This window comes from Erpetoichthys calabaricus, chromosome 8 (assembly GCF_900747795.2).
Source record: "Erpetoichthys calabaricus chromosome 8, fErpCal1.3, whole genome shotgun sequence".
In the NCBI taxonomy this organism is placed as follows: Eukaryota; Metazoa; Chordata; class Cladistia; order Polypteriformes; family Polypteridae; genus Erpetoichthys; species Erpetoichthys calabaricus.
The window spans coordinates 72,570,607-72,597,455 of record NC_041401.2 but is presented as its reverse complement, the minus strand read 5'-3'; the positions used below and the strand labels follow the sequence as shown (position 1 = coordinate 72,597,455).

General features: G+C 39.8%; 1 protein-coding gene across 1 annotated transcript in view; it reads left to right on the top strand.

The window, feature by feature from the left end:
* Positions 1-26: 26 nt before the first annotated feature.
* ints2 (integrator complex subunit 2) overlaps positions 27-26,849 on the top strand; it is a 40,324-nt gene continuing 13,501 nt past the window's right edge. Inside the window, exons 1-11 of the mRNA XM_028806784.2 lie at positions 27-342; positions 14,846-15,151; positions 17,145-17,283; positions 18,321-18,423; positions 19,781-19,894; positions 20,154-20,284; positions 22,495-22,668; positions 22,960-23,183; positions 23,961-24,086; positions 24,642-24,713; positions 26,539-26,653. Coding sequence (XP_028662617.2) covers positions 14,859-15,151; positions 17,145-17,283; positions 18,321-18,423; positions 19,781-19,894; positions 20,154-20,284; positions 22,495-22,668; positions 22,960-23,183; positions 23,961-24,086; positions 24,642-24,713; positions 26,539-26,653 — 1,491 coding nt within the window. The 5' untranslated portion in view covers positions 27-342; positions 14,846-14,858. The remainder of the gene's footprint in view (positions 343-14,845; positions 15,152-17,144; positions 17,284-18,320; positions 18,424-19,780; positions 19,895-20,153; positions 20,285-22,494; positions 22,669-22,959; positions 23,184-23,960; positions 24,087-24,641; positions 24,714-26,538; positions 26,654-26,849) is intronic.

Here is a 26,849-nt window from a genome sequence, read left to right as displayed (position 1 = left end):
CTGGCGCCCTCTAGAGGCGGCTTCGCAACGCGTTGCTAATGAATGTCGCTCCAGCCCAATTTGCTGGCGACTGAAGTGAGGAACCCTCTGTGTTTGGGAGCTACTCTGTTCAGACTTTAAGCAAGTAAAACAAAGAGACCTCTTCGTCTGGCACAAATATAAGACTGCCAATGATATTTGGTTTTTAATTTTTGTCCAAAAGCCATGATTATTCCAGCAGTTCCATATTCAGAGGGCTGTGAACGAATCCGTCCATGAGAATAAGGAGTGACGGAGAAGGACAACGCGAGGCCGGGGATTCACACTTTTTGCAGGCCGCTGTGTAAAACGGCGTGCTTATAGGTGAGCCAAGTTTATAAATGTAAAATTCATGACGAGAATATGTCGCTAATATGATAATGTGAAATTTGTTGTACGTTTGTGTACTGAATGCGATTACGAAGGAAACTGGGCAAACAATAAACGCAAAGGAAGAGAGGCGTTAAAACGCTATGAAAGCCAGCCGCACGCAAAGTTAAAGGCCGTCCGAGACATCTCGTTTTTACGAAGGAGTCCACCAAAGAAGTGCCTCTGTCTTTCTAGCTTCGAGTATTGGGCCGACAGAAAGATTATTTGGGGTTTCTACAAGAACAGATCGGCTGCCGATGCACTTTTCGTTTCTCCGTATGCTGAGGTTCAAATAAGTGCCGTAGAAACCGGCAAGCGGTCGGCTCGCAGCTTCATGTGCCGCACAAGCAAGCGTACCATTAACCGCTGAACCTGTCATCCTACTGCCCTTCTCGGAGGGGGATTAGACAGTCACGGCTTGCTTTTAAGAAACCTAAAGTTCCTCCAGTTATGTACTTGTGCACTGCGCGTCGTCCAGCTGATGTCCTTTTGTCGCTCGGATTTGAAGCCCTTCAGGGTGCGCAGAGCACAACGACATTCGCACTTGCCCGTCTTCCGAGACAAGTGACACGCTGCAGAAATGCATGTGAAAAAAACTAAAACTAAACAACGGGAGTTGTTTTCCTTTTATTGAACAAAAAAGAAAAGAAAATCTACCAATGAGGTAAGCAAAATATAACTGACAAGATGTGTTAACGTATGCTACATAGTCTTACCTGCAAATTTTTGGACAAGTCAATAAATCTCACGATAAGTAAAACAAGATTTCTTGGCTTGATATAGAGAAAAGCCAAGCAAAATGACGCCTTTTATTGGCTAACTAAAAAGATTACAATATGCAAGCTTTCGAGGCAACTCAGGCCCCTTCTTCAGGCAAGATGGCTTGATATAGAAACTTGTCACTTGCTTCAATCCTAGATTTTGTAGCGGGCTCGCAGTAAAACAAGCAGACGACGAATCCAAGACATACATTTAATACAACATTCCCTCAAAAAGCCCAGGCAGGGCAGATATGATTGCACAGTTTTGCAGGTGTCAGCATGAATATGGCTACTCCGGCCACCAGGGTAAAAACCGACTCTGCATCTCTTGCTGCCCATGCAAGTGGCTGTGAAGGATTTCTAAGGTCTTTAACAGTGGAGGAGCCATGGAGGTGGTCTCGGGTCTCACGTTTATTGGGGGACTCACAAATGTGACCAAGAAAGTCTCTTAACATTCTGGCACACTGTAATTCAAAGTCTCTTATAAATAATATATATTACAGAATGCTGTTTTGAAGTTGATGTTGTAACCACGCCACGTGCCACCCTGCTTGAAAATGGGTGAGCCAAAAAACACAAGAGAGGAATGGCTCTCTTATTCTCTTTACTGCAACTTTGATTCCAGTTACATTTGTTTGATTCAAAACAACAAACTGGTTAAAGCTGCAGTGACAAAGTGTATGAAGAAGAGCAAAGTGACAAGGGGGAAAGATTTGGATTGCCTGATAAGGAAAGCAACCATGCAGATAACACAGAAAACGGTGCAAAGGATGAGGGTGAAAACTTTAATATGGTGGCCCGTGGCTAAATTAGCACCCTTGTTCAGGCTTAATAGTCAAGAAAGCAAGTCCACCGACTGCACTGCTTCGAAAAATTGGATGCTAACCCCTGGTGTCATAACAGCTTTTATCGATTATGTGTTGTGTGCTGAGCATGCATTACGATAAGGAGAGCCCACTAAGGAGACTGACCCTCCAGCTCAGTAACCTTGCACTGCCACAGGCCCATAATAATGCAGTTAACTGAACAGAGTTGTGTTCCAGTAATAGTGCTAAGCTGACCGAGTGCCATTCCAGGATGTTATAGTGCCGGTGAGTACATGCTTGGCCGTGCACATAAAGAAACAGATGACCATAGATGGACACATCCAGGCTGTCCAGATGATGATGCGTTGCCTTATTGATAGATTTATAGTGTCAGCATCGTCATTTAGTACTTGTATGTACAACCAACATTTAACCAGTGCTTGAAGTGGGCCAGTACGCAACAGAATTCCATAATGGCTCTTCACCGTTCTTGCCTTATGAGAGCCTTTAGTTAATGAATGCATACCGGCATTTCGCCCAACATTAGCAACCCAGGCGTGCGTTTGTATGTTCAAGGGGAGCGCTCCACATTAACCCCGGTTCTCAGCATGCCTATGAACGTCCAAAAATACATTACCCCACAACACCCTCCCCTTTTCCCTTTCATTATTCATTGCACACATTGTGAAGTACCAGCACTTGTTTTTTTTTTGTTTTTTTTTACTTTTCACCGCTTCAACCACTGAATGCCATAAATCGATACAATGCACCATTTTTGCAAATATTAAAGGAGAGATTGTTGTTCTGGCACCATCGAGTCCTCATGTAAACCTCTTCCCTGTAAGCCATCTCATCATTGTTTGGTGATTAGGCTTGTGATGGTGGTGTCACTAGCAGGTTTTAATAATGGAGCTTGGGCTGCGAGTCGGGGATTTAACAAGGAGTACAGAAGTGAGTTCTGCGTACTACTCTGTGGAGGGCCTGTGCCAAGGTTCAGTTTAGAGGACATGACACGGCCCGTGTGCACAAGCTATGGTCTGTTGGTTAGGAAGTCCAAAATCCATTTGCAGAAGGTAGCACTGAGTCCCATGTTCAGTAGTTTAGTGATCAGCTTTGTTGGTAGAACAGTGTTAATGCTGAGCTGCAGGCTGTAAACAGGACTCGAGTGTAATAGTTTTTATTATAAAGATGTGACTGTCAGGATGGCATGAAGCACAAGGGATATGGCATCCTCTGTGGACCAGCTATAGTGATATACAAATTGAAGGCAGTGCAGGCTATCCAGAATACTTCATTTAATGTGTCCTGTCACCTGTCCCTCAAAGTGATTCTCAAAAAAATAGAAGTGCATGGTGTATTGTACTCCTGTCAGTGATTATTCCTAAATATTGTTATAGCAATCCACCAACGTGGCACTCTGCCCTTTCATTTTGTTGAGAGAGGGAACTATCAAATGTATATCTTTATCCTTGGTGTTACAATTAGCTGTTCAAAGAAAGGATTGCACCACCTAAGAAAATCATCAAAAATAGGTCTGTGACTGTCGTCCTTAACATGTAAAACACCCACAACATTTATTTCTATAGCTCATTTTCATACAAATAATGTAGCTCAAAGTGCTATACATGATGAAGAAAGAGAAAAAAGACAAAGTAAGAATTAAAATAAGACAAAACTAATTTAACATAGAATAAAAGTAAAGTCTGTTGGCCATGGGGGGGGGGGGGGGGACAGAAAAAACAAAAAAAACTCCACACAGCTGGAGAAAAAATAAAATCTGCAGGGGTTCCAGGCCATGAGACTGCTTAGCCCCCGTTAGGCATTCTACCTAACATAAATGATCAGTCCTCATTGTATTCAGGGTTCTCATGGAAGGACTTGATGATGACGGTCACGTGGACTTCTGGCCTTTAATCCATCAATGTAGGGTGCTTTGATTAGGTAGTGGTGGCGGCACAGGTCGCCACCACAAAAACCAGAAAAAGAACAGGAGAGAGAGTAGGGGTTAGTACGGATTTTGGAGCCACCATGAATAGTTATAATTAATTGAATATGCAGAGCATCAGGATTAAATTGAAATGAAGCTATGAGAAAATATATTAAAGTAATGTGTTTTTAGCAGTTTTTTTTAAAGGCAACAATGGTATAGTCATCCTCAGATTTTAAGATATGTTTGTCCTTGTGTGAACTCTGGCATCCATCAGTATGGAGAATAGACAGAAGATGAGGCCGACAGCAGCACTGGGGTGACCCAGTGACTGAGGGTTGCCATGTATATACTGTTAAGGGTTGCTTTAATGATAAAATAGTTAATTATGAATTTCATTGGATATAATGGCAGATAATAATTTAGTAAATAGCAATCGCAAGCAGCGTATGGAACCTTCAAAGTGCTCATACAGTGGATGCAGAAGTGTATCTGTGGTGTCCTCCACCTACTTCTTGGCTCTAATTGCAAGTTTGCAGTGGTCCTGGTAGGCCAGAGTTTTGTTCACTAGCTTTCCCGTAATCAGTTTTAAAAATAGTTTCATGATCCAATAATATAAGGCAGCCAGTTAGATGCACAGTTTTGGTGAATGGTGTAACTCTGGCCAGTTTCCAGAGTTTGGGCATCTGTTGCAATTCCAGAGACAGTAGTAGTAGTTGTTCTGTGCAGTGGTGTCCAGGTTTTCTGTTTAACCAACAGCTTCTTGGTTTTAGCTTGTTGGAGAAAAACATTGACATCCACTTGGATAAGAAAGTGCTGACTCCTTTAGAAAGTGCTCCAGCCTTTAGTTTAGCCTTTTTCTCCATAATCTCAGATGTAAAATCCTTTGTTTCAAACCTTCAGTATAATTCACTGAATTTTTGAGGCAGGTGATAATCCATACTCCTCCCTAGAAGTTCCACTCTGTTATTGTTTTGTTGTGAATGCCCGTCATCATTTTATACCAATCCAGAATGAATCCAAGTTGCCAGTTAGCTTTTCATTCTCGGTCCTTTTCAAGCCTGATTACACTTTATCCCATTTTTTCTGTACAACTCTCTCTGTTCTGCTACTGTTCCTTGCTGTTCTTATTTATCTGTTCCTGTAAATCTTCAATCAGCCATGATTTGTTCTTTGAAGATAGCTTGACAGATCAGACTTCGAAATTATGCCATCATTGTACAATGAGAAGTATTACTCATAATGTCTGTCAGTTCATTGATATCCACACACAACCATTTAAGACATTTCAGTGAGTGCACTTGAAACGGCCTCACCAGCACTCAGCTCCACACTTTTCATGCCACATTTTGATTTATTGAATTATTTGTTTTTCTATCTTAAAGACTGTCATGCATATAGGCGTGAGTATAATCCCAGTGGGAGGTTAGCTCTAGATTTATATACACTATTAATGCTCCCTTAGCATTGGTCAGGATATTATTTTGATGAGTAGGAAGTGTGACATACTGTAAAAAATTTAGTAACAATTCAGTGAGCACCAATTAAAGTCTCAAAATAAAATTGCATGTAAGTTTTTGTATTACTCTGATGATGTGAGCTGACTCATTTGCTACCAGCCTAGTCTAGTGTCGCTGAAGCCAGATGTATAATATATACAGTACTGTGCAAAAGTTTTAGGCAGGTGTGAAAAAATGCTGTAAACAAAGAATGCTTTCAGAAATACAAATGGTTACATTTTGTAAATTTTATAAATTGATAACAATAAACAAAGTGAGCGAACAAAAGAAAAATCTAAATCAAATCAATATTTGGTGTTACTACCTTTTGCCTTCAAACCAGCATCAATTCTTATAGGTACACTTGCACAAAGTCAGGGATTTTGTAGGATTCTAGTCAGGTGTATGATCAACCAATTATACCAAACACGTGCTAATGATCATCAATGTCACACGTAGGCTGAAACACAGTCATTAAGTGAAACAGAAACAGCTGTGTAGGAGGCTTAAAACTGGGTGAGGAACAGCCAAACTCTGCTACCAAGGTGAGGTTGTGGAAGACAGTTTCATGTCATGGCAAGATTGAGCACAGCAACAAGACACAAGGTAGTTATACTGCATCAGCAAGGTCTCTCCCAGACAAAGATTTCAAAGCAGACTGGGGTTTCAAGATGTGCTATTCACGCTCTTTTGAAGAAGCACAAAGAAACGGGCAACGTTGAGGATCATAGACACAGTGGTCGGCCATGGAAACTCAGTGCAGCAGATGAAAGACACATCAAGCTTATTACCCTTCGAAACTGGAAGATGTCCAGCAGTGCCATCAGCTCAGAACTGGCAGAAACCAGTGGGACCCAGGTACACCCATCTACTGTCCGGAGAAGTCTGGCCAGAAGTGGTCTTCATGGAAGAGTTGCAGCCAAAAAGCCATACCTCTGATGTGGAAACAAGGCCAAGCGACTCAAGTATGCATGAAAACATAGGAACTGGGGTGCAGAAAAATGGCAGCAGGTGCTCTGGACTGAGGAGTCAAAATTTGAAATATTTGGCTATAGCAGAAGGCAGTTTGTTCATCGAAGGGCTGGAGAGCGGTACAATAATGAGTGTCTGCAGGCAACAGTGAAGCATGGTGGAGGTTCCTTGAACGTTTGGGGCTGCATTTCTGCAAATGGAGTTGGAGATTTGGTCAGGATTAATGGTGTTCTCAATGCTGAGAAATACAGGCAGATACTTATCCATCATGCAATATCATCAGGGAGGCGTATGATTGGCCCCAAATTTATTCTGCAGCAGGACAACGACCCCAAACATATAGCCAAAGTCATTAAGAACTATCTTCAGTGTAAAGAAGAACAAGAAGTCCTGGAAGTGATGGTATGGCCCCCACAGAGCCCTGATCTCAACGTCATCAAGTGTGTCTGGGATTACATAAAGAGACAGAAGGATGTGAGGAAGCCTACATCCACAGAAGATCTGTGGTTAGTTCTCCAAGATGTTTGGAACAACCTACCAGCCGAGTTCCTTCAAAAACTGTGTGCAAGTGTACCGAGAAGAATTGATGCTGTTTTGTAGGCAAAGGGTGGTCGCACCAAATATTGATTTGATTTAGATTTCTCTATTTGTTCATTCACTGCATTTTGTTGATTGATGAAAATAAATGATTAACACTTCCATTTTTGAAAGCATTCTTTGTTTACAGCATTTTTTCACACCTGCCTAAAACTTTTGCACAGTACCATACATCTGGAAACAATCATGTGTTAATTTTGCTTAAAAACTGGGTGGGAGAAATAAGACAGTTCACTGAATGTCACATTTCTAAACCAATCCAATGCCTTGTGAAGGCAGCACTCAAAGTAGGTACAGTGATCAGAGGTGCTCTCACTAGCCTGGTCCAATAGACAGCAAGCTTCTGTTTACAATGAACCATCTACAATCAAAAACCTTACTGTAGCATCAGTTTGTACATTGGCATTCGACAGCATCAATGGATGAATGTTAAACATGAATTATACATTGTCACAGGTGCTGAGTGTGCTCTCTGTTGTTCAGCGTTGCAACAATTGTGTAGGAGTTGATGCAAGTTTAAAAAAAATTGGCAGCTATATTCATGAAAATATGCATTTGAAGTAAACAGTGTGTCACACTCCATTAGAAGTACTTTGCTGTTAAGAGAGCTGATGACGAAGAGCCCTTGGAGATGCAGATTTCAGTACTCAGAACACCTGAATCAACAAATCTGCTTAATGATGTCAATAAAATCAGGAGAAGGCTGCACTGCATCCACCATTCGTCCTGCAAATTTTAACTAAATAATAATGTAATACTAGGGGGCTTCGCCTGCCTGCGCTATGTGCCAGCCACTTAGAGTCCCTGCCGTTCGCATATTTGGATTTCACTTCCACCAAACAACAAATCTTTTAATTCTTGCGGATAGGCCTCATCATTGGGTAGAAACACAACTTTTCCCTGATGGCAACACAAATTAGACCACAGGTGGGCAGATTCAGTCCTGGAGGGCCACAGTGGTTGCAGGTTTTTGTTCCATCCCAGTTGCTTAATTAAAAACCAATCCTTGTCAATTATTTAATTTCATGGCTTGCTAGTGCTTTAACTCTGCCATGTCAAGTCATTCTCATATCCTAGATTTTTTTTTCCTTTCTAAAGATATCATCAAATGATTTGAAGTCTAAAACAGTCGAGTTATTCTCAGTGCTTTATTTTTTCTCTTCACTTTCCTTCCAAGTATTTAATTAAACCAAATAGTTCATGATAAATACACACAGGTGTAAATGAAAACAAGCTAGATGGAGAAATGCTGGTTTCTTTTGTCATTTGCATCTTATTGCTAATAAGGAGCAATTAAAAACCAAGAAAACAGCTGTTTAAGACTAAAATAAGCAATGATGGTTCAAAATCTTAACAAGCGAGACAACTAAAGTGAAGCAGAAGTGTTACTTGAGCAATAAGTGCTTCTTATTAAGCAACTGGGTTGGAACAAAAACCTGCAGCCACTGCGGCCCTCCAGGCCTGAATCTGCCCACCCCTGAATTAGACAATGTACAAGTCTCCAACTTAAAGTTTAAAGCCAAACAATAACTACATACTTCTGTCATATCACCTATGTCTATTTATTCAATCTCTTTTCGCTGTTGCGTTATTTCACCGAGTAATAACTTCTGTTTGTATGCGCTAATGCGATCTTTACTATCATTGAGACTTTTGAATTTTAGTACTTTTATTATCTCTAACCTGTTCAGCATGTTTATCACGCCAGTGTTTTCTGAACCTCTTTACGACGTTCTACTTTGTCAGCCACTCTTTGTCTTTTATTTCTGGCCCCAGGTGTAGTTAAATCTCTTGGCACAAAGTCTCATCTCGTGGGACATGAAATTATTTCTCTAAAAAAGTCTTGTCTTGTCCCAGGCTAAAAAGTCTCATCTCATACCAAGATTTTTTTATGTAATAGAGAGAAATATTATAATAACTAAAGAAATTTAATATTACAGTACTGCCTAATTGAAAATATAAACACGCCATGACAAAATAGCTGCAGTGTTTTAACACATTGTATATCCTTAGATCACAATGCTTATCTACACTGTGTTTGCTGTTATGTCATTTAGTGATTCAATAGTCAAAATGACAGAAAGATACCATTGCAGAAGAGGCACTTCTTGTGTGTATGTCTGTCTGTTCTGTCACAGCTCTCATTACAACATGAAAATTAATTAAGCCTCAGTTACCTTGTGTTACTGAGCTCCTTAATTTAGCTTTTCATTTTCTCTCCACATCATCTTTTGTTCATCTTTTGCTTTCTCCCTGAAGCCCATGTAGCGGTTTAAAATGCATGGACTGGAGAAATTGGAAGCAGGTGTTTAAGGAAGAAGTCCTGTAGACTTTCCAGCTCAGGATTTTGCTGCTATTCACTACACACTTAAATGAGTTGTCCCCAGACATCTCTTGAGTGACCACTCATGACTGTAATAAAAATTTGGTGAAGGTTCTTTTGGCAAGTTGAGTGCAGCAAGGGGGCCAGCAGTTGGTTATCCTTAATGCCCAATTTTTCTTTGTCTGTTACTGATTTACATCATGGTTTATTTATATAAAGGCAAAACACCATTGTCATACAAATTGGTGCACCAAACCCATTAATAACCATTTCATTATAAATATAATTTTCAGTCAGCCAGGGTTCTGTAAGTTGTCATAACAGGTGCATCTCTGTAATTGGATTGAAAGCGCACATGTGCCTGAACGTCATCCAGTTTATTCTGTAAAGACTGAACATTTGCCATGGGAAATATCAATGAGGATGGTAGTGTTGACCTTCACTTTTCTCAGTCTGTCTCAGATACTTCCTCTTTTCTCTTTGTTTTATGGTCCTTCTGATTACGCATTCATTAGGACAAATTAATTAATTAAAAATAGCAGTATGATATACTAAATAGTTGGGTAGTAGATATACAATTCAAACCGTTTCCTTTAAAACAGGTACTGTCTACTGTTTGTAGTTTATGTGAGCTGGTTAGGACAGGTGAAAAGAAATGCAAATCACAAGAATAAACAAATATCACCTTGAATTTGCTTGCTTGTCTGCAAAACACTTAGAATTAGGGTTTGGCCAATAATACTGTAGTGCTAATATATAGTTTCAGTATCAATCAGTTTAACCTACACTGATACTCAGCCTAATGTGATGCTCAAATACTTAAAAACAAAGCTTGCTGTTCTCCTAATAAAGACTGCCACAGTTTGAAAACCCACTACATCTGACTGATATGCACAATGACACTAGTGAGAATTGAGGATTAACAACTATCATATCATTGTACATTTGTTTCTGTATACCACAGAGATTAATTGATAGATTACTTGTTCTGAGCTCATTTCCAAGTGTCTGCCTGTCATTTGTATCAAAGGAACGTGCAGGTCGTTATCCAGTAAAATTTCTGACATCTCCAGTTTATCTGCTTGCCAGAGAGTGGAGGGTTGTCTTAAGCCTATGTCACATTACACAACATTCTCCGTGATTTTCAGTTGTAGCCTTCATTTATTTAATCATAGGGCTCATTTATACTTCACGCTCAGAATGCGTACGCGCTTGCATCATGGCCGCCACACGTTCTGAGCGTTCATTTGATGCGTCCTCTGAGCAGGTCCTCAGAAATTAACGTGACGCGTGCGCGAGTTGCAGTACCAGCAAAAAGTCGGGGGGCACAGTGTGCTAAAAGTTGGAATGTGACATCAGAGTCTCTGTTTACTATCTACACGTGACAGAAAGCTGCTTTGCGGATCCTACAAGATCGGTGTGCGCGCTTCGATATTTGATAAATGGTTCGATGTGGTGAAGCAAAATGCCGACATACAGATGTATTCATGGTGCTTTTATATTCAAGCGTTGCATATTCCCGATCGTAATGACACGATACATTTTAAAATTCTCACAAACTGTGCCTTCTTTTTTTCTAGGGCTTCCTCTGCTCCTGACAGCAGCGAATCGCCAGCAATAGATCTTCACGCCGCGCACATTAAATGTATAATATTCCAACTCTCTGCACATTTAGAGTCCTTAGATTTATACTTGATATCACTTTCATGATGAAAAGCATTAAAGTATGTATATTACATTTTACAGATAAATCGGTAATTTCATTTAAATAATGAATAATGTTAATAGAACGGAGTGGTGGCTTTGAGGCTAGGGATATGCCCTGGTAATTGGATGGTTGCCGGTTCGAATCCCGTAAATGCCAAAAGGAACTCTGCTCTGTTGGCCCCTTCAGCAAGGCCCTTAACATTCAATTGCTGAGTGCTTTGAGTAGTGATAAAAGCATTATATAAATGCAAAGAATTATTTTTATTATAATTACACACATGGGGTGACACAGTGGCGGAACATTAGCGCTGCTGTCTTGCAGGGAGTCACATCGCTGATATTCCCTGCCTGGAGTTTACACGTTTTCCTGCTGGGTTTCCTCAGTGTGCTCCGGTTTCCTTCCAAAGATATGCAGATTTGGGGAGTTGGTGCCGCTAAAATGACGCTAGTGTATGTGTGTGCTTGTATTCACCTTGCGATGAGCCGAGGCATCGTCCAGGGATTATTTCTCACTCGTGCCCAATGCTTGCTGGAATGAACACATCCCTGGATTTAATCAATAAACATCCTTTTCAGAGATATTGCAGTAAGGTGTCATCGGAATTTAATAGGTGTTCTAGGCAATTCACAACACAGAGAAGCCAAACATGTTCTCACCGTGATAATATCTCGCACTGCCACTTGGCCGATTCCTCCAGATTTACGTAAAGTACACGCGCAAGTATAAACACTTCAACGCTTGCGTAGCAGGAGCATCCGCTGCAGCATGCATCGCGTCGCGTGAAGTATAACTCCGGTCTTAGAGAGTTAGAGACTGTCTGTGGCATGCACCTGTACAGTTGATCGCCTAATGTGACATACCCATTAACTGAGACCAACTATCCTGCATCTTGCTTGGATAATATCGAACAGGTTTAATTTTTCTCTTTTAATCAGGGGGGTGGACTGTATGTGCATGAGAGGTGACAACCAGTGGATGCTCTTCTGCAAGTACAATACATAGAATGTAGTGATGATGAATAAGGAGCATGTGTGTTTTGAACCTCACAATCAGAGGAGAAGCTCATCTACCTGATGTCTCATATTTTAAATATCATAGAACAAAAAAATAAAGGGTAGAAAGAACTTCTGAACTGGCCACAGCTGCTGACTCTTTGTACAGGCTCGCTCGGTCAGGCAGCATGCTAGTGAGTCTGAAAAAGGGGCAAGCACAACTGTGCTGGAAGATCCATACTCCGTTTGTAAATGTGACATGGGCTGCTAATTTTCAGTTGTGTAATTTGACATGGCGCAGCGTTGCAGTTGCTTTAATCGTTATTTCATTTGTATAAATATTAAAGCATGTTCATGTGGAAACTTCTTCATGTTTACTTAAGAAAACTACTACGTAAACACATCAGCTGCAATTAGAATTGGTAATCAACCATCTTTTGTGCCCATATAACAATACTGTTTATTGGTCTTAAAACCCATGTGAATTGAAATCAAAGGAACTCTGTGGATAAACGCAAAACAGACAATATTAAGAAAAAGGTTACAAAATGAAGATCAAGCCAGTCCAGTCATTCTCATAGTTGGACTTTTTTTTGTTTTGTTTTTAAATTTCAGTATCTCTTGACTCCTAGGCAGGATTTGTTAATTGAGAATGTGTTTATATACAGATATCATTCTTTATTATATTGCATGTGATACAAAGAGCTCCTAATACAGTAGATGAATAAATCTTGGGAGCTGCAGTCAAGACCTGATAAGTTTAACAGGTGGTATGGCAACTGCAACATATCTGACTGCAAGCGCCTGCAAAGGATAGTGAAGACAGCAGAGAACATTATTGGGGTGCCTCTCCCTTCACTACAGGACATATTTTACAAACGCAGTGTCTGCAAGCCCTGCAGCATTGTGCAGGACCCTTTACACCCCTCACATGGACTTTCACACTTCTGCCATCCAAGAGAAGATACTGCAGCATCAAAGCCAGATCTGCCAGGCTGCAGGAGAGTTTTTACCCTCAAGCTGTCAGACTCCTTAACACCAGGCTGCCCCCTGGGACCTTCCACACGGCCTCAACCACCTCTAAAAACAGAACTTTTTATATATGCGTGTCACTGTCCTGTAAAGATGAGTGTGCATGTAGAAAAGAACTGAAAATCTCATACTGACCTTTAAGTATTTTGACACTCTTGTTATCCTTCTGCTGTAAAACATTCTGACCTGTCATTGTTTACATGTCTTAAACAACTATTATCATACACTGATTTCTGTATTATCTATATCTATTATTTATTATTTATTTATTATATTACATATCTTACACATCAATATTGCTGCTACTTCTTTGTCCTAGCTTTGCAGAATGTCTTATCTTGTTTGTGTTTTAATTTTTAATTTTTAAATTTTTAAATTTTAATTCTATTTTTAATGTATTATTTGCACATCATGTTGTTACACTGTGGACCCTGAGCTTCGCAATTTCGTCTATCTGTATACTTGTATATGGTTGAGATGACAATAAAGTTCACTTTGACTTTGACTTTGAAAGTTGATTGTACTAATAACGAAGTAAACTGTAATGCAAGAGAGATGTGGTGATTTCTGTTGCAACCTGACAAGTCTCACAATCAAAGTTCCAGAGATTAGGAGTTTCAAAGCTGTAGTAATGTTGTTCAATTAATTGAAAATGTCTTTGGAATAATGAGTAACCTCGCGTCAAAAGATTGTGGGTATATGGTGGATCGAATGGGTTAAGCAGCAGTGAAATGTGTGACAGTGTGTGTTCAGTACCCCACTCTACTTCATGCAACAAAGCAGTGTGTCTTTTCATTGTCACTTAGAATTTTCTAAAGATTCTCTTCTTTGTGAACTGAATGTTAGGCCCGTTAGGTGAAGTCTGTAATAAACATTAGCTAACAGTGTTACATACATCTGTTGAGGACTTGTGGAAATTTACCCACTTAAAACATTAAACCAAGATGCACCAATCTTTCAGCTAGTGAATGGAACAGGCTGATTTTAGTTCTAATTTGTGTGATCAACTAGTAGTATTAGAACTTCCTAATTTTATGTTGAAATTGTGAATCAATTACAAACATGTTGCAGTAAACCCATTCCCTTTAGGAAGTGAATACAAGCCTTGAAAGCTTTGCAGCATTTAATTAAAGTACTGCTACAGCTTTTTAAACTGGATAAGTATGTCTTGCTCTCCAATGTTTGCTTTCTGCCACACATTGCATAGCTTGAATATGCTGATAATGTATGACATCCTGAACATGGTCAGCACTATCCCTGCTATGGGAAGAGTCTAAAAGAAACCAAAAGTATGAGCAGTCATGTTTCTGTAGCAACCTTGTTATATGGAAAGCTACTTAAAACACAGTAACAGCCCTGTGTATAGGTTTCCATTATTAATAGTCTGTAGTTTTTAGGGATGTCAACAAGCCATACTACTAACTGAAAAAACAAATTGTTCTTAAAGTTTCAAAATCAGTCAGTGGTTTCAAGTTGGCCCATTGGTGTTCAACATTAGGGTCTTGATTGATCTACCCTTTTAAACCAGAACATTCTTATGAATTAATGCAACCTGTTTTTGTCCCATACTGTATTATCTATTGCTTTTAATGATGGTAAAGAACAAGAAATAGAAAATTCATTGTAGCTGAATGTAGCACACCTGCTAAACTGTTACCATTATTTTGATATTAAACGTTCAATATTACTTTTTGTGCCGTTACTTGATTTTTGTGTGTGGAATAAAATGTGTAGGCCAAACAGTACTCAAGCTTCACTCTCACATGGTTGTACATCTTGTTGAGCAAATACACAACTCAAGATGTTCTTTTATTTATTGTTTGATTTTGCTTCTCTCTCAGATTCTGTGCAGATATGTCGGACTGTGAGGGATTTCAGTTTGTCAGCCCCTTTGCTTTTGAAGCCATGCAGGAAGTCAATGTGGTGCGACTAGCAGCCCTTAGCGATCCTGAGCTAAGGCTGCTGCTTCCATGTCTGGTCAGAATGGCTCTGTGTGCACCTGCGGACCAGAGTCAGACCTGGGCACAAGATAAGAAACTCATTCTTCGCCTACTGTCAGGAGTGGAGGCCGTCAATTCCATTGTGGCCCTGTTGTCTGTTGACTTCCATGCCCTGGAACAAGATGCTCGAAAGGAACAGCAGCTCAGGTACTGATATATGTTAGTGGAAATTAGTTCTTTAGTGGGTAGTGGATGCGTAAGATTATGTAATTGTTCATACAATGCATTTTCTAAAGAGTCATCACACATTTTAATATTTTACTTTGTGATATCTATTTGTCAGAGGAATCTGTGAGCAAGTGACACACCATCTATGGTCTAGTGACCCATTTCCTGCTTACAGAGGAATCAAAGCCTTATGCACATCCAAATATGTTCCTCAGATAGTCGCAGTCAGGGTGGCTGATAGAATGGCCTTTGAGGATTACACTGCAGTTGTGACCCATTGGGCTGGCTACTTTGAGCAGCTGTTTAAAGCTGACCCTCATGCTAGAATGTTGGATATCTCTGGGTCCATGGTTCTTCAGGCTGATCCTCTAATTTGCTGTGAACCACCCAGTCTTACTGAGATTGCACAGGTGGTGAACCAGCTTAGGGTAGAGAAAGCTGCGGGGATCTGTGGTATCTGGGGTGAACTTCTCCAGGCTGGTGGTAAGGCTGTCCTCCTGGCATTGCAAGCAATCTTTGCTTCCGTTTGGGAGATGGGCCTCATCCCAGCTGACTGGCAAATGGGATTTGTCATTCCAGTCTGGAAAGGGAAGGGTAATCCCGTGGATTGCGGCAACTATGGGGGGATTACACTGCTCTCGGTGATGGGTAAGGTCCTTGCTATGGTCATCCTTAATAGGATCTGTGATCACTTGCTCACCTACCAGCAACCGGAACAGTCTGGTTTTACACCTGAGTGGTCTACCATCGACTGAATGAGTGTTCTCATGGAGTGCAAATGTAAATATTGGCAGAGTTTTTTGCAGCCTTTGTTGATTTTCATAAAGTGTTCGACTCAGTTGATCGAGTTGCCCTGTGGGACATCCTGAGACTTTGCAGGATCCCCTTAAGGTTGCTGGATATTATAGCATGCCCTGTATACTGGTACTGTGAGAGTGCTAGGCAGAGTGGAGGCAGAACCTCTGCATTTTTCCCAGTTGATTCTGGGGTTCATCAGGGGTGTGTTCTTGTTCCTACTCTATTCAGTGCTTGCATGGATTGAGTGTAGGACAAGTTCATGGGGTCCAGTGGCTGTGGGGCATCTGTTAGTGAAGATTCACTGATCTTCTTGGAGTCAATGGATGTTCTGATCAGGGCTGTTGAGAGACTGAGCGAGGAGTCTGAGTGTCTGGGCTTGCGAGTGTCCTGGATAAAAACCAAGATCCAAGCCTTTAATGACCTCTTAGGCACAGCCATCAGCAGTGTGTCTATCTGCAGAGAAGTTGTCTGTCCTTGTTGATAGGTTTACTTACCTCGGCAGTGACATTCATGTCTCTGGTGCCTCTTCCTATGAAGTCAGTAGATGGATTGGGAGAGCATGGGGTGTGGTACTCCCAATATCTATGCAAAAGGGCGAAGGTCCAAGCCTTTAGAGTTCTGGTGCTTCTCGTTCTGCTATATGGTTGCGAGACATGGATGCTATCCAGTGTCCTGAGACGAAGACTTGACTCCTTTGGTACTGCATCTCTTCAGAGAATCCTTGGGTACTGCTGGTTTGACTTTGTGTTGAATGAGTGGTTGCTCATGGAGTCCCAAATGAGGCACATTACCTGCATTGTGAGGGAGCATCAGTTACAGCACTACGGCCATGTGGAACACAGCAAATAGATGGTCATTTCTGGGGAGTGGGGAGTTGGGACTGGACTAGGTCTGCCTGGGGGTGTTGCCAACCAAGATTCTGAGCTGTTTCATCATCTGGTGGGTGCAGCAACACGCTGTACCAGTACCTGAACCTGAACCTGACATCTAAGGTCTCAGAAGTAATGTAATGAAGAGTCCCCTTTGATTTGGAGAAGGCTTTTGTGGTGTCAGTCAGGCTGTGCAATTTACATTGCAAGTAATAATTGTGTATGGCAGGCAGATGAGTTATTTGACACTTCCCTTTCTTCTTCTATGGTGACATGCTCAAAGTATATTATTTCCTCACTTCTAGACACAAACCTGGTGTTTCCAATGGAGATGGCATCTTGGTCTCTCAGCTTCAGCATGGCTTGACTTTGGAATTTGAGCATAGTGATCCACTTCGCAGGCTGAGATTGGTTCTTAGTGAGCTGTTGGCCATTATGAATAAGGTTGGTGTCTCTATAGTCTTGTTCTTTGTAAATCATTTCAGTGAAAGCATCCACCTGGACCCTAGACTTTATTTACACTGAATTATGTCATGTTAAGGCATTCAGTGTTATGAGAAGAACAGGTGGATATATTGGTTTATCTTTAAGAGAAGCTCTAAGGAGACTATGGACACAGTGTGGAAAATCATTTTTAAGGGTGATGCAGTGGCATTCAAATAGAACTGTCACTCTTTTACTGGTGTCTGACAGAACTGTGGAAGATGATGTGTGTTAGTGGTTAAGGCAGTGGTCTTTACACCACTAGACTGACCTTGAGCAGGTCATAACCCACCTGCACTCAACTAACTTAGTCCTTGCATGTCACCTGGAATAAAGTGTTTGCCAGATATTCAGTAATACACACATTCATTTTTTCCTCATGTGCACTTAGTCCAGTTCAAGGTCATAATGGTGGGCTAGTGCATAGTCTGGCAGCATTGGGTGCATAGTATGAAACAGATCTGGACCAGATACCAGACCATTGAAAGCCAAGTATATAATTATAATAATAACAATATTCACATTTTAGTCTTAAGCAGTGTCCTGTAAGCTGTCTTTTGAGAGGATCAAAGTGAAGCACTTGGCAATTTAGTGGTTAGTGCTGCATCCGGACAGCTTCAGGAGCCCACATTTCAGTCCCGGCTCAGTTCCTGATTATGTGGAGTTAGCAAATTATTCCATGTCAGTGTGAGTTTTTCCTCTAGTTAATCTAGATTTCTCCCACAACCTAAAGATATGCAGATTAGTGTGATTGATCACTTTGGATAGGGGTAAATATGTGCGTTTGTGCAAGTGCATCCTATCCAGAGTTGCTTTCTGCTTTACACCCGAGAAAGTTTTCATCTCCCAGTGATGCTGAATTTGAATAAACAGGATCCAGAAATAAAGAAATGAATAATAAAGTGCTTTTATTATTTTCAGTTTATTTCACCCTGTAAAGACAGGCCTCATACATCTGCCCAGACAGCAGTATGCTGATTTTATACTCCTTTTGGCAGGTGTCTGACTCAAATGGAGAGTTTTTCTTGAAGTCTTCTGAGCTTTTTGAAAGCCCAGTCTACCTTGAAGAAGTAGCAGATGTGCTTTGCATTTTGCAGGCAGGTAAGAGAAAGTTAAGACATTAATCTTAATAATTGAGCTTTTGTCCATACTTGACCATATCTGCTTAATGCCTGAAGAATGTTCTGTAAGATGTATCAGTAGTTAATCTAGAAATCGCCACTGGTCATTTTCTGTAATTCTGAAAAAATAACATCTTTCACTTCAGTTTGCTTATATGGTGGTGTATGTGCTCTCTGTTGTATCATGAAGTTGGACATTTCTGCTTTAATTTAGAAAACCAGTGCAGAATGCAGATGTCCACTGAAGCTAATCTTCATTTAGCACACTTTGTATTTCAATTTATGATTATGAAGATTTTTGATGAACATTGCTTTTATCCTGTCTTCTTTTTCCATTTTAAAATGTAACCCTCCCAAAGAGAATACTGAAAGCATGCCTAAAAATTCAAGCATTTGAGACAATGAATGTATTTTTTTGTAACTCACACTGTGGTCTTTTTATTCCTGCTTGGATGCTCTGTGTTGTTTTGTAATTGGAAGTTTGCAGTTCCACTTTGTGTTGCTAGATGTTGCTGTATACAGTAAATCCCTGTGTTGGTAAATTTACAATATACTTCTAGAACTCATTGTTGGAGCATGACAGACATTTCATATGAATGTCAGCCAATCATCCAGTGGCTGAAATGTAATAGAATCCAAAGATAGCTCCACAGTTGTATACTACTGACCTAGTCATGACTTTAAAGAGAAGTTCTCTTTCTGCACTGAGCACAGGTAGCTCTTGTTGAATGAATTCAGTAAATATCATGCTTGCCACTACTAGCTGCCTTAAAAGGATTCTGACATCAAGCTTTACCTCAGTGTTTTGTTTATTTTACTATATGTCATGGTAGCTATCCTATAATGATAATAAATCACTTGTATTTAATTTAGCTGTTAAGGCTATACTTAGAGCCACTTTAAGTCTGGCAGCAGTGGGCTGTGTTATTGCCTTATTGATCTGGCATCTTGGGATCGAATCCTACATCCAGTTGCTGTCTTTGTGAAGTTTGCAGTTCTGCCCTATGTCAGCATGTTTTTTTTCTTTTTTTGGGTAGTCTGGTTTTCCTCCCGCCTCCAAAAGATGTGCATGTTAGATCAATTGGTTATTCTTCACTGGGCATGTGGGTTTTATGTGCAAGTGGGCCTGTAATTGTTTGGTATTCTGTCCAGAACTGGTTCCCACCTTGTGCCTGATACTTTCGGAGTAAACTCCAGATATGAGAATGTTATCAAAATTATAAATTGTGTTAGTACTTCCACTTGTGCAGACACCTGAAAAAAAAAATTAGCTATTGTCCTGACATACTGCTGTTTACCCAACCAAAAATGCTCACAACAGTTTTTGTTTCTTTCAGAGTTACCTTCACTGCTGCCTATTGTGGATGTTGCAGAGGCCTTGCTGCATGTTCGAAATGGAGAGTGGTTCCTTTGCCTTTTAGTGTCAAATGTTCCTGACAGTTTTAATGAAGGTGCATTGCAAAATAAACACATAAATCACATTTTATGGTGAATGCAACATGAGATGGAACATAAATGTAGTTGTCATCCAGTAGTCTAATTGTAGGTCCTTCTGTAGTGATATCCACCTTTATTTTGCCATATACAGAAATTAAAATATTATAATTACTGAAGATACTCATGACTGGTTTGTTTTAGGATAAAGTGGATTTTCCTCTTATCAGAGAAATCAAAACCTGATTCAGCATTGCTAAATTTAAATGTCTTCAGTTTGTAGAGGTTTAATCAAAAATGGGGAGCGTCAAGATGAAGAAAGCCCAGGAGGACGGCGGAGGACAGAGGCTTTGCGGCAGCTGTGTCGAATGAACCCCTCACAAGCCCTGAATGTCCGTGCCATGGTGGTAATGTATCTTTTAAGATTATTTAATGAAATGTTTGTAATATGTTGATAACACCTTCTACGTTTTAAAGAAGCATGTATTATTAGTTTGAAGAAAGTTTTTTTTTTATTTCTATTTTTTATTAGTTTATAGACACTCTATACAGTAATCCCTCCTCCATCGCGGGGGTTGCGTTCCAGAGCCACCCGCGAAATAAGAAAATCCGCGAAGTAGAAACCATATGTTTATATGGTTATTTTTATATTGTCATGCTTGGGTCACAGATTTGCGCAGAAACACAGGAGGTTGTAGAGAGACAGGAACGTTATTCAAACACTGCAGACAAACATTTGTCTCTTTTTCAAAAGTTTAAACTGTGCTCCATGACAAGACAGAGATGACAGTTCTGTCTCACAATTAAAAGAGTGCAAACATATCTTCCTCTTCAAAGGAGTGCGTGTCAGGAGCAGTGACTGTCAGAGAGATAGAGAAAAGCAAACAAATCAATAGGGCTGTTTGGCTTTTAAGTATGCGAAGCACCGCGGCACAAAGCTGTTGAAGGCGGCAGCTCACACCCCCTCCGTCAAGAGCACAGAAAGAGAGAGACAGAGAAAAACAAGCAAGCAAAAATCAATACGTGCCCTTCGAGCTTTTAAGTATGCGAAGCACCGTGCAGCATGTCGTTTCAGGAAGCAGCTGCACAAAAGATAGCAACGTGAAGATAATCTTTCAGCATTTTTAGACTAGCGTCCGTATCGTCTAGGTGTGCGAACAGCCCCCCTGCTCAATCCCCCTACGTCAGGATCAGAGAAAGTCAGCGCAAGAGAAGGAGAAATGTAAGCTGGGTAGCTTCTCAGCCATCTGCCAATAGCGTCCCTTGTATGAAATCAACTGGGCAAACCAACTGAGGAAGCATGTACCAGAAATTAAAAGATCCATTGTCCGCAGAAACCCGCAAAGCAGCAAAAAATCCGTGATATATATTTAAATATGCTTACATATAAAATCCGCAATGGAGTGAAGCCGCGAAAGGCGAAGCGCGATATAGCGAGGGATTACTGTAGTTTCTTTTTTCACTTCCTGTGCAAGTTATATGCAGGCATTTAGTCATCAATATGAAGTTAAACTTGATTATGAATTCTAATCACGTAGGCACCATTGAGTATCAATAGAAGACCCCATTGATAAGGGGTAAGATAAGGAGTTGTTTGTACTGAGTATGTCTCGTAGTTTATTCTTGCACTTCATGTAGAAGTTATGTCTTTTACTATGTGTGGTGATTTATACAGATCAAACAGTAGTGTTCCATTTTGGCAACACATTGTTTTGTTTTGCCCCTGAAAAAACAGCACTCCCCAGTGAGCATGTAGTCAATCCAGCTTTCCCAAGTATAGTTCATATAACAAACATTGCTGTGTGGTTGTAAAAGCAGCCTTCGTATGTGGGTGGAAGTTCTGAGGCTTCACAGTAAGCAATAAAATGTGGCTGTCATGAAACCCAGCAACTCAGGCCGCAATGTGTAGAGTGCTGCCACATTTTTTGTGATTTACCAACATGCAGGAGTTAGTTTTCGTTTGGTAGTGTCTGACTTAAAGTGTGTGATGAATTCTATCAGCCGGCCTGTCCTACACAAGTTGCCAGCAGCATCTGTCTCCACATTTCTTGGAACGTTGGATCAGGTGGTGCATATTCCTCTCCTGAAACACATCACTTCTGGTCATTCTGCTGAGATTACTGAAATGCTATTCTGTTGCCAAGGCTGTTTTTGTGCAGGACATGCAGCATGATTGCCCAACTGATGTCTTTATGTCAGGTATGTCGTACATTGCATGCTTTTGCACTACGCCTCATCTAAGTCACACGATGTGTGCCATTGCTTCTCTGGCAGCGGTATGTGTGCCTGTGTATTTCCTGTCAGCCAATATGCTCCGTCATGTCAGCACTTACTGTGAAAAGAAGTTGAAACCCAAAATTGGGCCCACTGTGACCCACACATCCAATTCCTGAGCCGTGTGTGTATCATGGCACAAGCTGTCAACTGAGACCAAGATCAAATTTCAAGGGCCAGAAGTGTGAGTTGTTTTGCATGACAGACAAACAACCCTTAGCATTTAATATATCATGGAAATATATAAAATCTGCAGTAAACCAGTTCTCTCTCATCAAAGAGGGTTTCAAGTTATAGCACCAATCCTTTCTTACTGAGGTTTTGCTAAATTCTGTTTGTGTAGGTGGAGCAATGCCATCTCCCAGGTCTTGGTGTTGCTTTGACACTCGACCATACCAAAACAGATGCTGCAGATGATGCAGTGAGCAACCTGGTGTCTTTCATTAGTGGCTTGTTACTGGGCACAAATGCAAAAGTACGCACCTGGTTTGGCATGTTCATCCGAAATGGCCAGCAGGTAAGAGATTCTATACCTATGTTAAAGGTTATTGTTATATCTGATATATTTATTTTTATTAAACACTGTTTTGGTAAATTTAAATGCTGAATTTGATTCCATCATACATCATATCAAAGTAAACTACATTGTAGAATGACTAAAGTTATGACTCACATTGAGCTTTAGTTTGAGTTTTCAATCAAAATTGCATTAAACATTTCACTTACGTTTTATTTTTAGTCTCAAATGTATCACTACTGTGTCTTTTGTGTATTCTAAAAATAATCACACCCACATTTTATTCTGCAGAGAAAAAAGGAAAGCTCTTCAGTTCTGTGGCAAATGAGAAGGCAGCTGCTCTTAGAATTGGTAGCCATCCTGCCACGATCTAGAAGTACTCATGTCCCAAATGACAATGAAGTGGACACAGAGCAGCCGCCATCTGGATACTCTGGGCTCAGAGAGGAACGTGTCGTCAAGGCCAGTGCCCTCTTGCGTCTGTACTGTGCACTAATGGGGATAGCCGGGCTCAGGTGCGATGAAGATGCAAAGTCCTCTTGTGGCAGTAGAACAGGAGTGTGCACTCGGATTTCAGTAGTGTGACCAGACATCCTGTTTTTATTCATTCTGTCCTGTTTTTATAACGGGATGGTTATTTCAGTAATCACACACAATACTCCAAGGGGGACTCCAATGCCCCATTTTTCTTTTTAATAGACATCTAAATTGTTTGTTAATGCATACATTGTAGTTTGATTAAAACTGTGTGTCCCATTTTGGGACTGTGTAAATCTGGTCAGCCTAACTTTCAGGAAATCCATATTACTTATTTTAACGAACAATTAACTACTTTATCACAAATAAAGTGGAATGTGATTTACAGAAGCAGAGTTTCACATCTTATGTTTTCAGAATGTTTTATATATACCAAAAGGGTTTAAATTATATGTGTAACTTAGTGAAGTTACCACAATAGATTTCACATTACCTTTTAGATAATGACATTTATTGTCAAATTTACATATCCATTTTCTGTTTCTCTTTCTAATTTGGACTCCAGCAATTTTTTTTTTAACTCCGCATGATCTTGTTTACATCTATTACGTGTCTTGGTCTATATAGTTTATATTAAAACAATTTTCAGTGAACATTTTGACAAGTGTTACAAATTTTTGTAAGTAAGTTTAGTTTTTGTCTGCATTGTATATATAAACAGTGCAGTACTGCCAAGAGTTTGAGTGCATGCATTTAATTTTCTCATTGTCCAATGAAATGATGAGACTAAGCTTTACCACTCTTCTTCACTTTAGGCCCACAGATGAGGAGGCTGAACAGCTACTGCAGCTCATGACTAGCCGGCCACCAGCTACTCCGGCTGGTGTGCGTTTTGTCTCTCTCTCCTTTTGCATGCTATTGGCCTTCTCGACACTTGTCAGGTAATGGGGTTAATTTAAGTAAATAAGCACTAAAAAAAAAATAAGTTTGTAAACGTCTTGAAGAGGGTGCGGCTCCCCAAAACTGTTTTCATCCATATTGATTCTTTTGTTTTTTTTAATCTAAAGTGAATATTATCTAATATAGCTACATTTGGACTGCAGAGTCAACTTATTTATATAATCTCCTGACTTTCTTCTTGAGTTGTCTTTAGACTGAAGACTCTTGCTGAATTTTGATAGTTCTTTAAGAAACTCCATATGACATTAATTCTTTGTTTTGTGACAGGTAGCTGTAATCCATTAAATTATTATTCATTTTTATCCATTTGTGATTTGTTTTCCAAAAAACTCAAACAGCAGCTATCAAATGAGTTTAGTGGGTCAACCAAACTCCTCTTGCTCATTTCACCATAGGACTGAGGAGATGCTTTTGACAGACTTTAGCACCTGTGTAGTTAATATTAATGAATCAATGTCCACCCTGGACCATATTTATCTCTTCATTAACTATATATTTGTTTTGTTTATATTGAAATATACTTTTTGGTTTTCCAGCACGCCAGAACAAGAGCAGCTGACTGTTATGTGGCTAAGTTGGATGATAAAAGAGGAAGAGTACTTTGAGAGGTGCCTTTCAATGTTATTTATACACATTTATTGCACTACAATATTAGACTTGCTGTTTTGTTTTTTATTTTATAATTTTTTTTAGATCTGCAGTGATTAGATGTGCTGCCCTGTGCAATAGCTGGTATGAAATATAAGAGAGGATGAGTATTAAAAATGACACTTCCGGTTTTGTTACTTTTCAGGTAACAGGGATACTTCTGTGATAACTTCTTGTCAAATCTGCATGCTGTGCCTCATTGCCTATAGTGCAATTTGTGTATACTTGTTTATACAGTTGTTGGTTGACCTTACAGTACTTGGGGTAAACTTCTGGACACTTTTGCAGAATTGACAGCAGGTCTTTGTAACTTAAAATAATTAACTAATTTTATAGAGGAGGCTGTATTTTCCCTTGCTCTTTAGATGCCAAATGCCTTAGAGAAAAAGAATGGTGATATAATTGAACTAGATGTGGACGACTCCCTTAGATTTACTCCACTAGATGTTTATATCCACATCCTGTTTGAAAATTAAACCTGCCTCACTTATAGAAATATTTTCCAAATTTTTTTAAATTAAACTTTGAATAATTAAGAAGGATTGCAAGGCTATGGAGCCTATGTTGATAGCAGCATGTGTCATGTAGTGACCAATAATGTATAGGACTCCAGTCTTCCATTTGGAACATTTGCATTTGACCTCCCAATGAGCCAATTTACAGGCATTAGCTAGCCTAACAAAGAAACTAGAATACCACTGAAAACATTCCAACTGTGAATCCAAACCAGGAATTGTTAAGCAGCTATGGTTCAGCACTCTTCAACCATGCCACCATTCACTGCCACTGAGTAAAGCTACACAAAACCATGCATGTAGCAGAAGCATCCTGAGGTATCTGTGCAGTGCAGTGTAGCTAATATTTTGCAGTTTTTACTGTTATTTTGGTAGGAGTATAGTTCATAAATGAGAAAAGTTTTTTTTTTTTTTAAATAGCTAGCATCAGGTGCTTATTGAAACTTGCACCTGTCCAGAAAGTGGGACTCATGTAAGATGAAATTTGGAAGGCATGGGCAGGGAATTGTGAAACTTGGGAGATGATCATGCTGGGTTAAGACATAAGGATTTTGTCTTGAGGTTATAAAGGTTTTTTTTTCCTTTCTTTATCCAACGGCCCTCTTGGTGCTGGAATTGTTCAAGCTTGTAATTGGGTTTTAGAACCAGTAGCAAACCTGCAAAATGTAATCTGTCCACTTTGAAATGTGCTGTATATATTCAAGTTAGACTGGTATTTGATATGTTTTATTGCTCAAAATAATGTTTGTTTTGGAGGACACTCCTAATTTCTCTTTACTGACTATAGATGACAAGACAGATTTACTTTTGTTTTCATATTAAATTGGGTCATAATTTGAATAAGAGCCCTTCACTGTCTTTGGCAAAGTATACCACCACGTACATTTTCATGTCTTTTTAATTTTCATATCCAAGTTGCTGATACAATACTTTTGTTAAAATCAACAAAAAAATAATGTGAAACATTAATAAAAGAATGCAATACATTGATGTAGCGGTAAGCACTGCTGCCTCACAGAACCGGTGTCTTTGATTTTAATCTCCCATTTGGTCAGTAAATGTGTGTGCAGTTTGCATGTTCTCCCCAATTGTACAAAATCTTTCTTCCAGGCAGTCCTGGTTTCTTCTCAACTTTTAAAGACACAAATATTGGTTGAACTGGTGACTCCAGATTGAGTGCGAGTATGGGTGTATATGTGAATGGGTCCTGAGAAAGTTATTTTTGTGTCCTGTTCTTTGTACTAAACAGATTTTATTTTGGATCTTACAGTGCTGCAGGGGTGACTGCATCTTTTGGAGAAATGCTTTTACTGGTTGCCATGTACTTTCATAGCAACCAGCTTAGTGCTATTATAGAGTTGGTCTGCTCAACGTTGGGAATGAAGGTATTTATCAAAACAGTGTTCTACTATTTAAAAATGTTAGAAACATCATTTTAAGAATTAAATACATAGGATTTTTTAAAATCAGTAGTTTATATGAATATTTTTATGGTGATTTTTTTTTTAGTTTGTACAGTACATGCTATGCACGTTAATGTGATAGAGTTTAATAAAAAGGGACATTTTCACTCATTTTAAT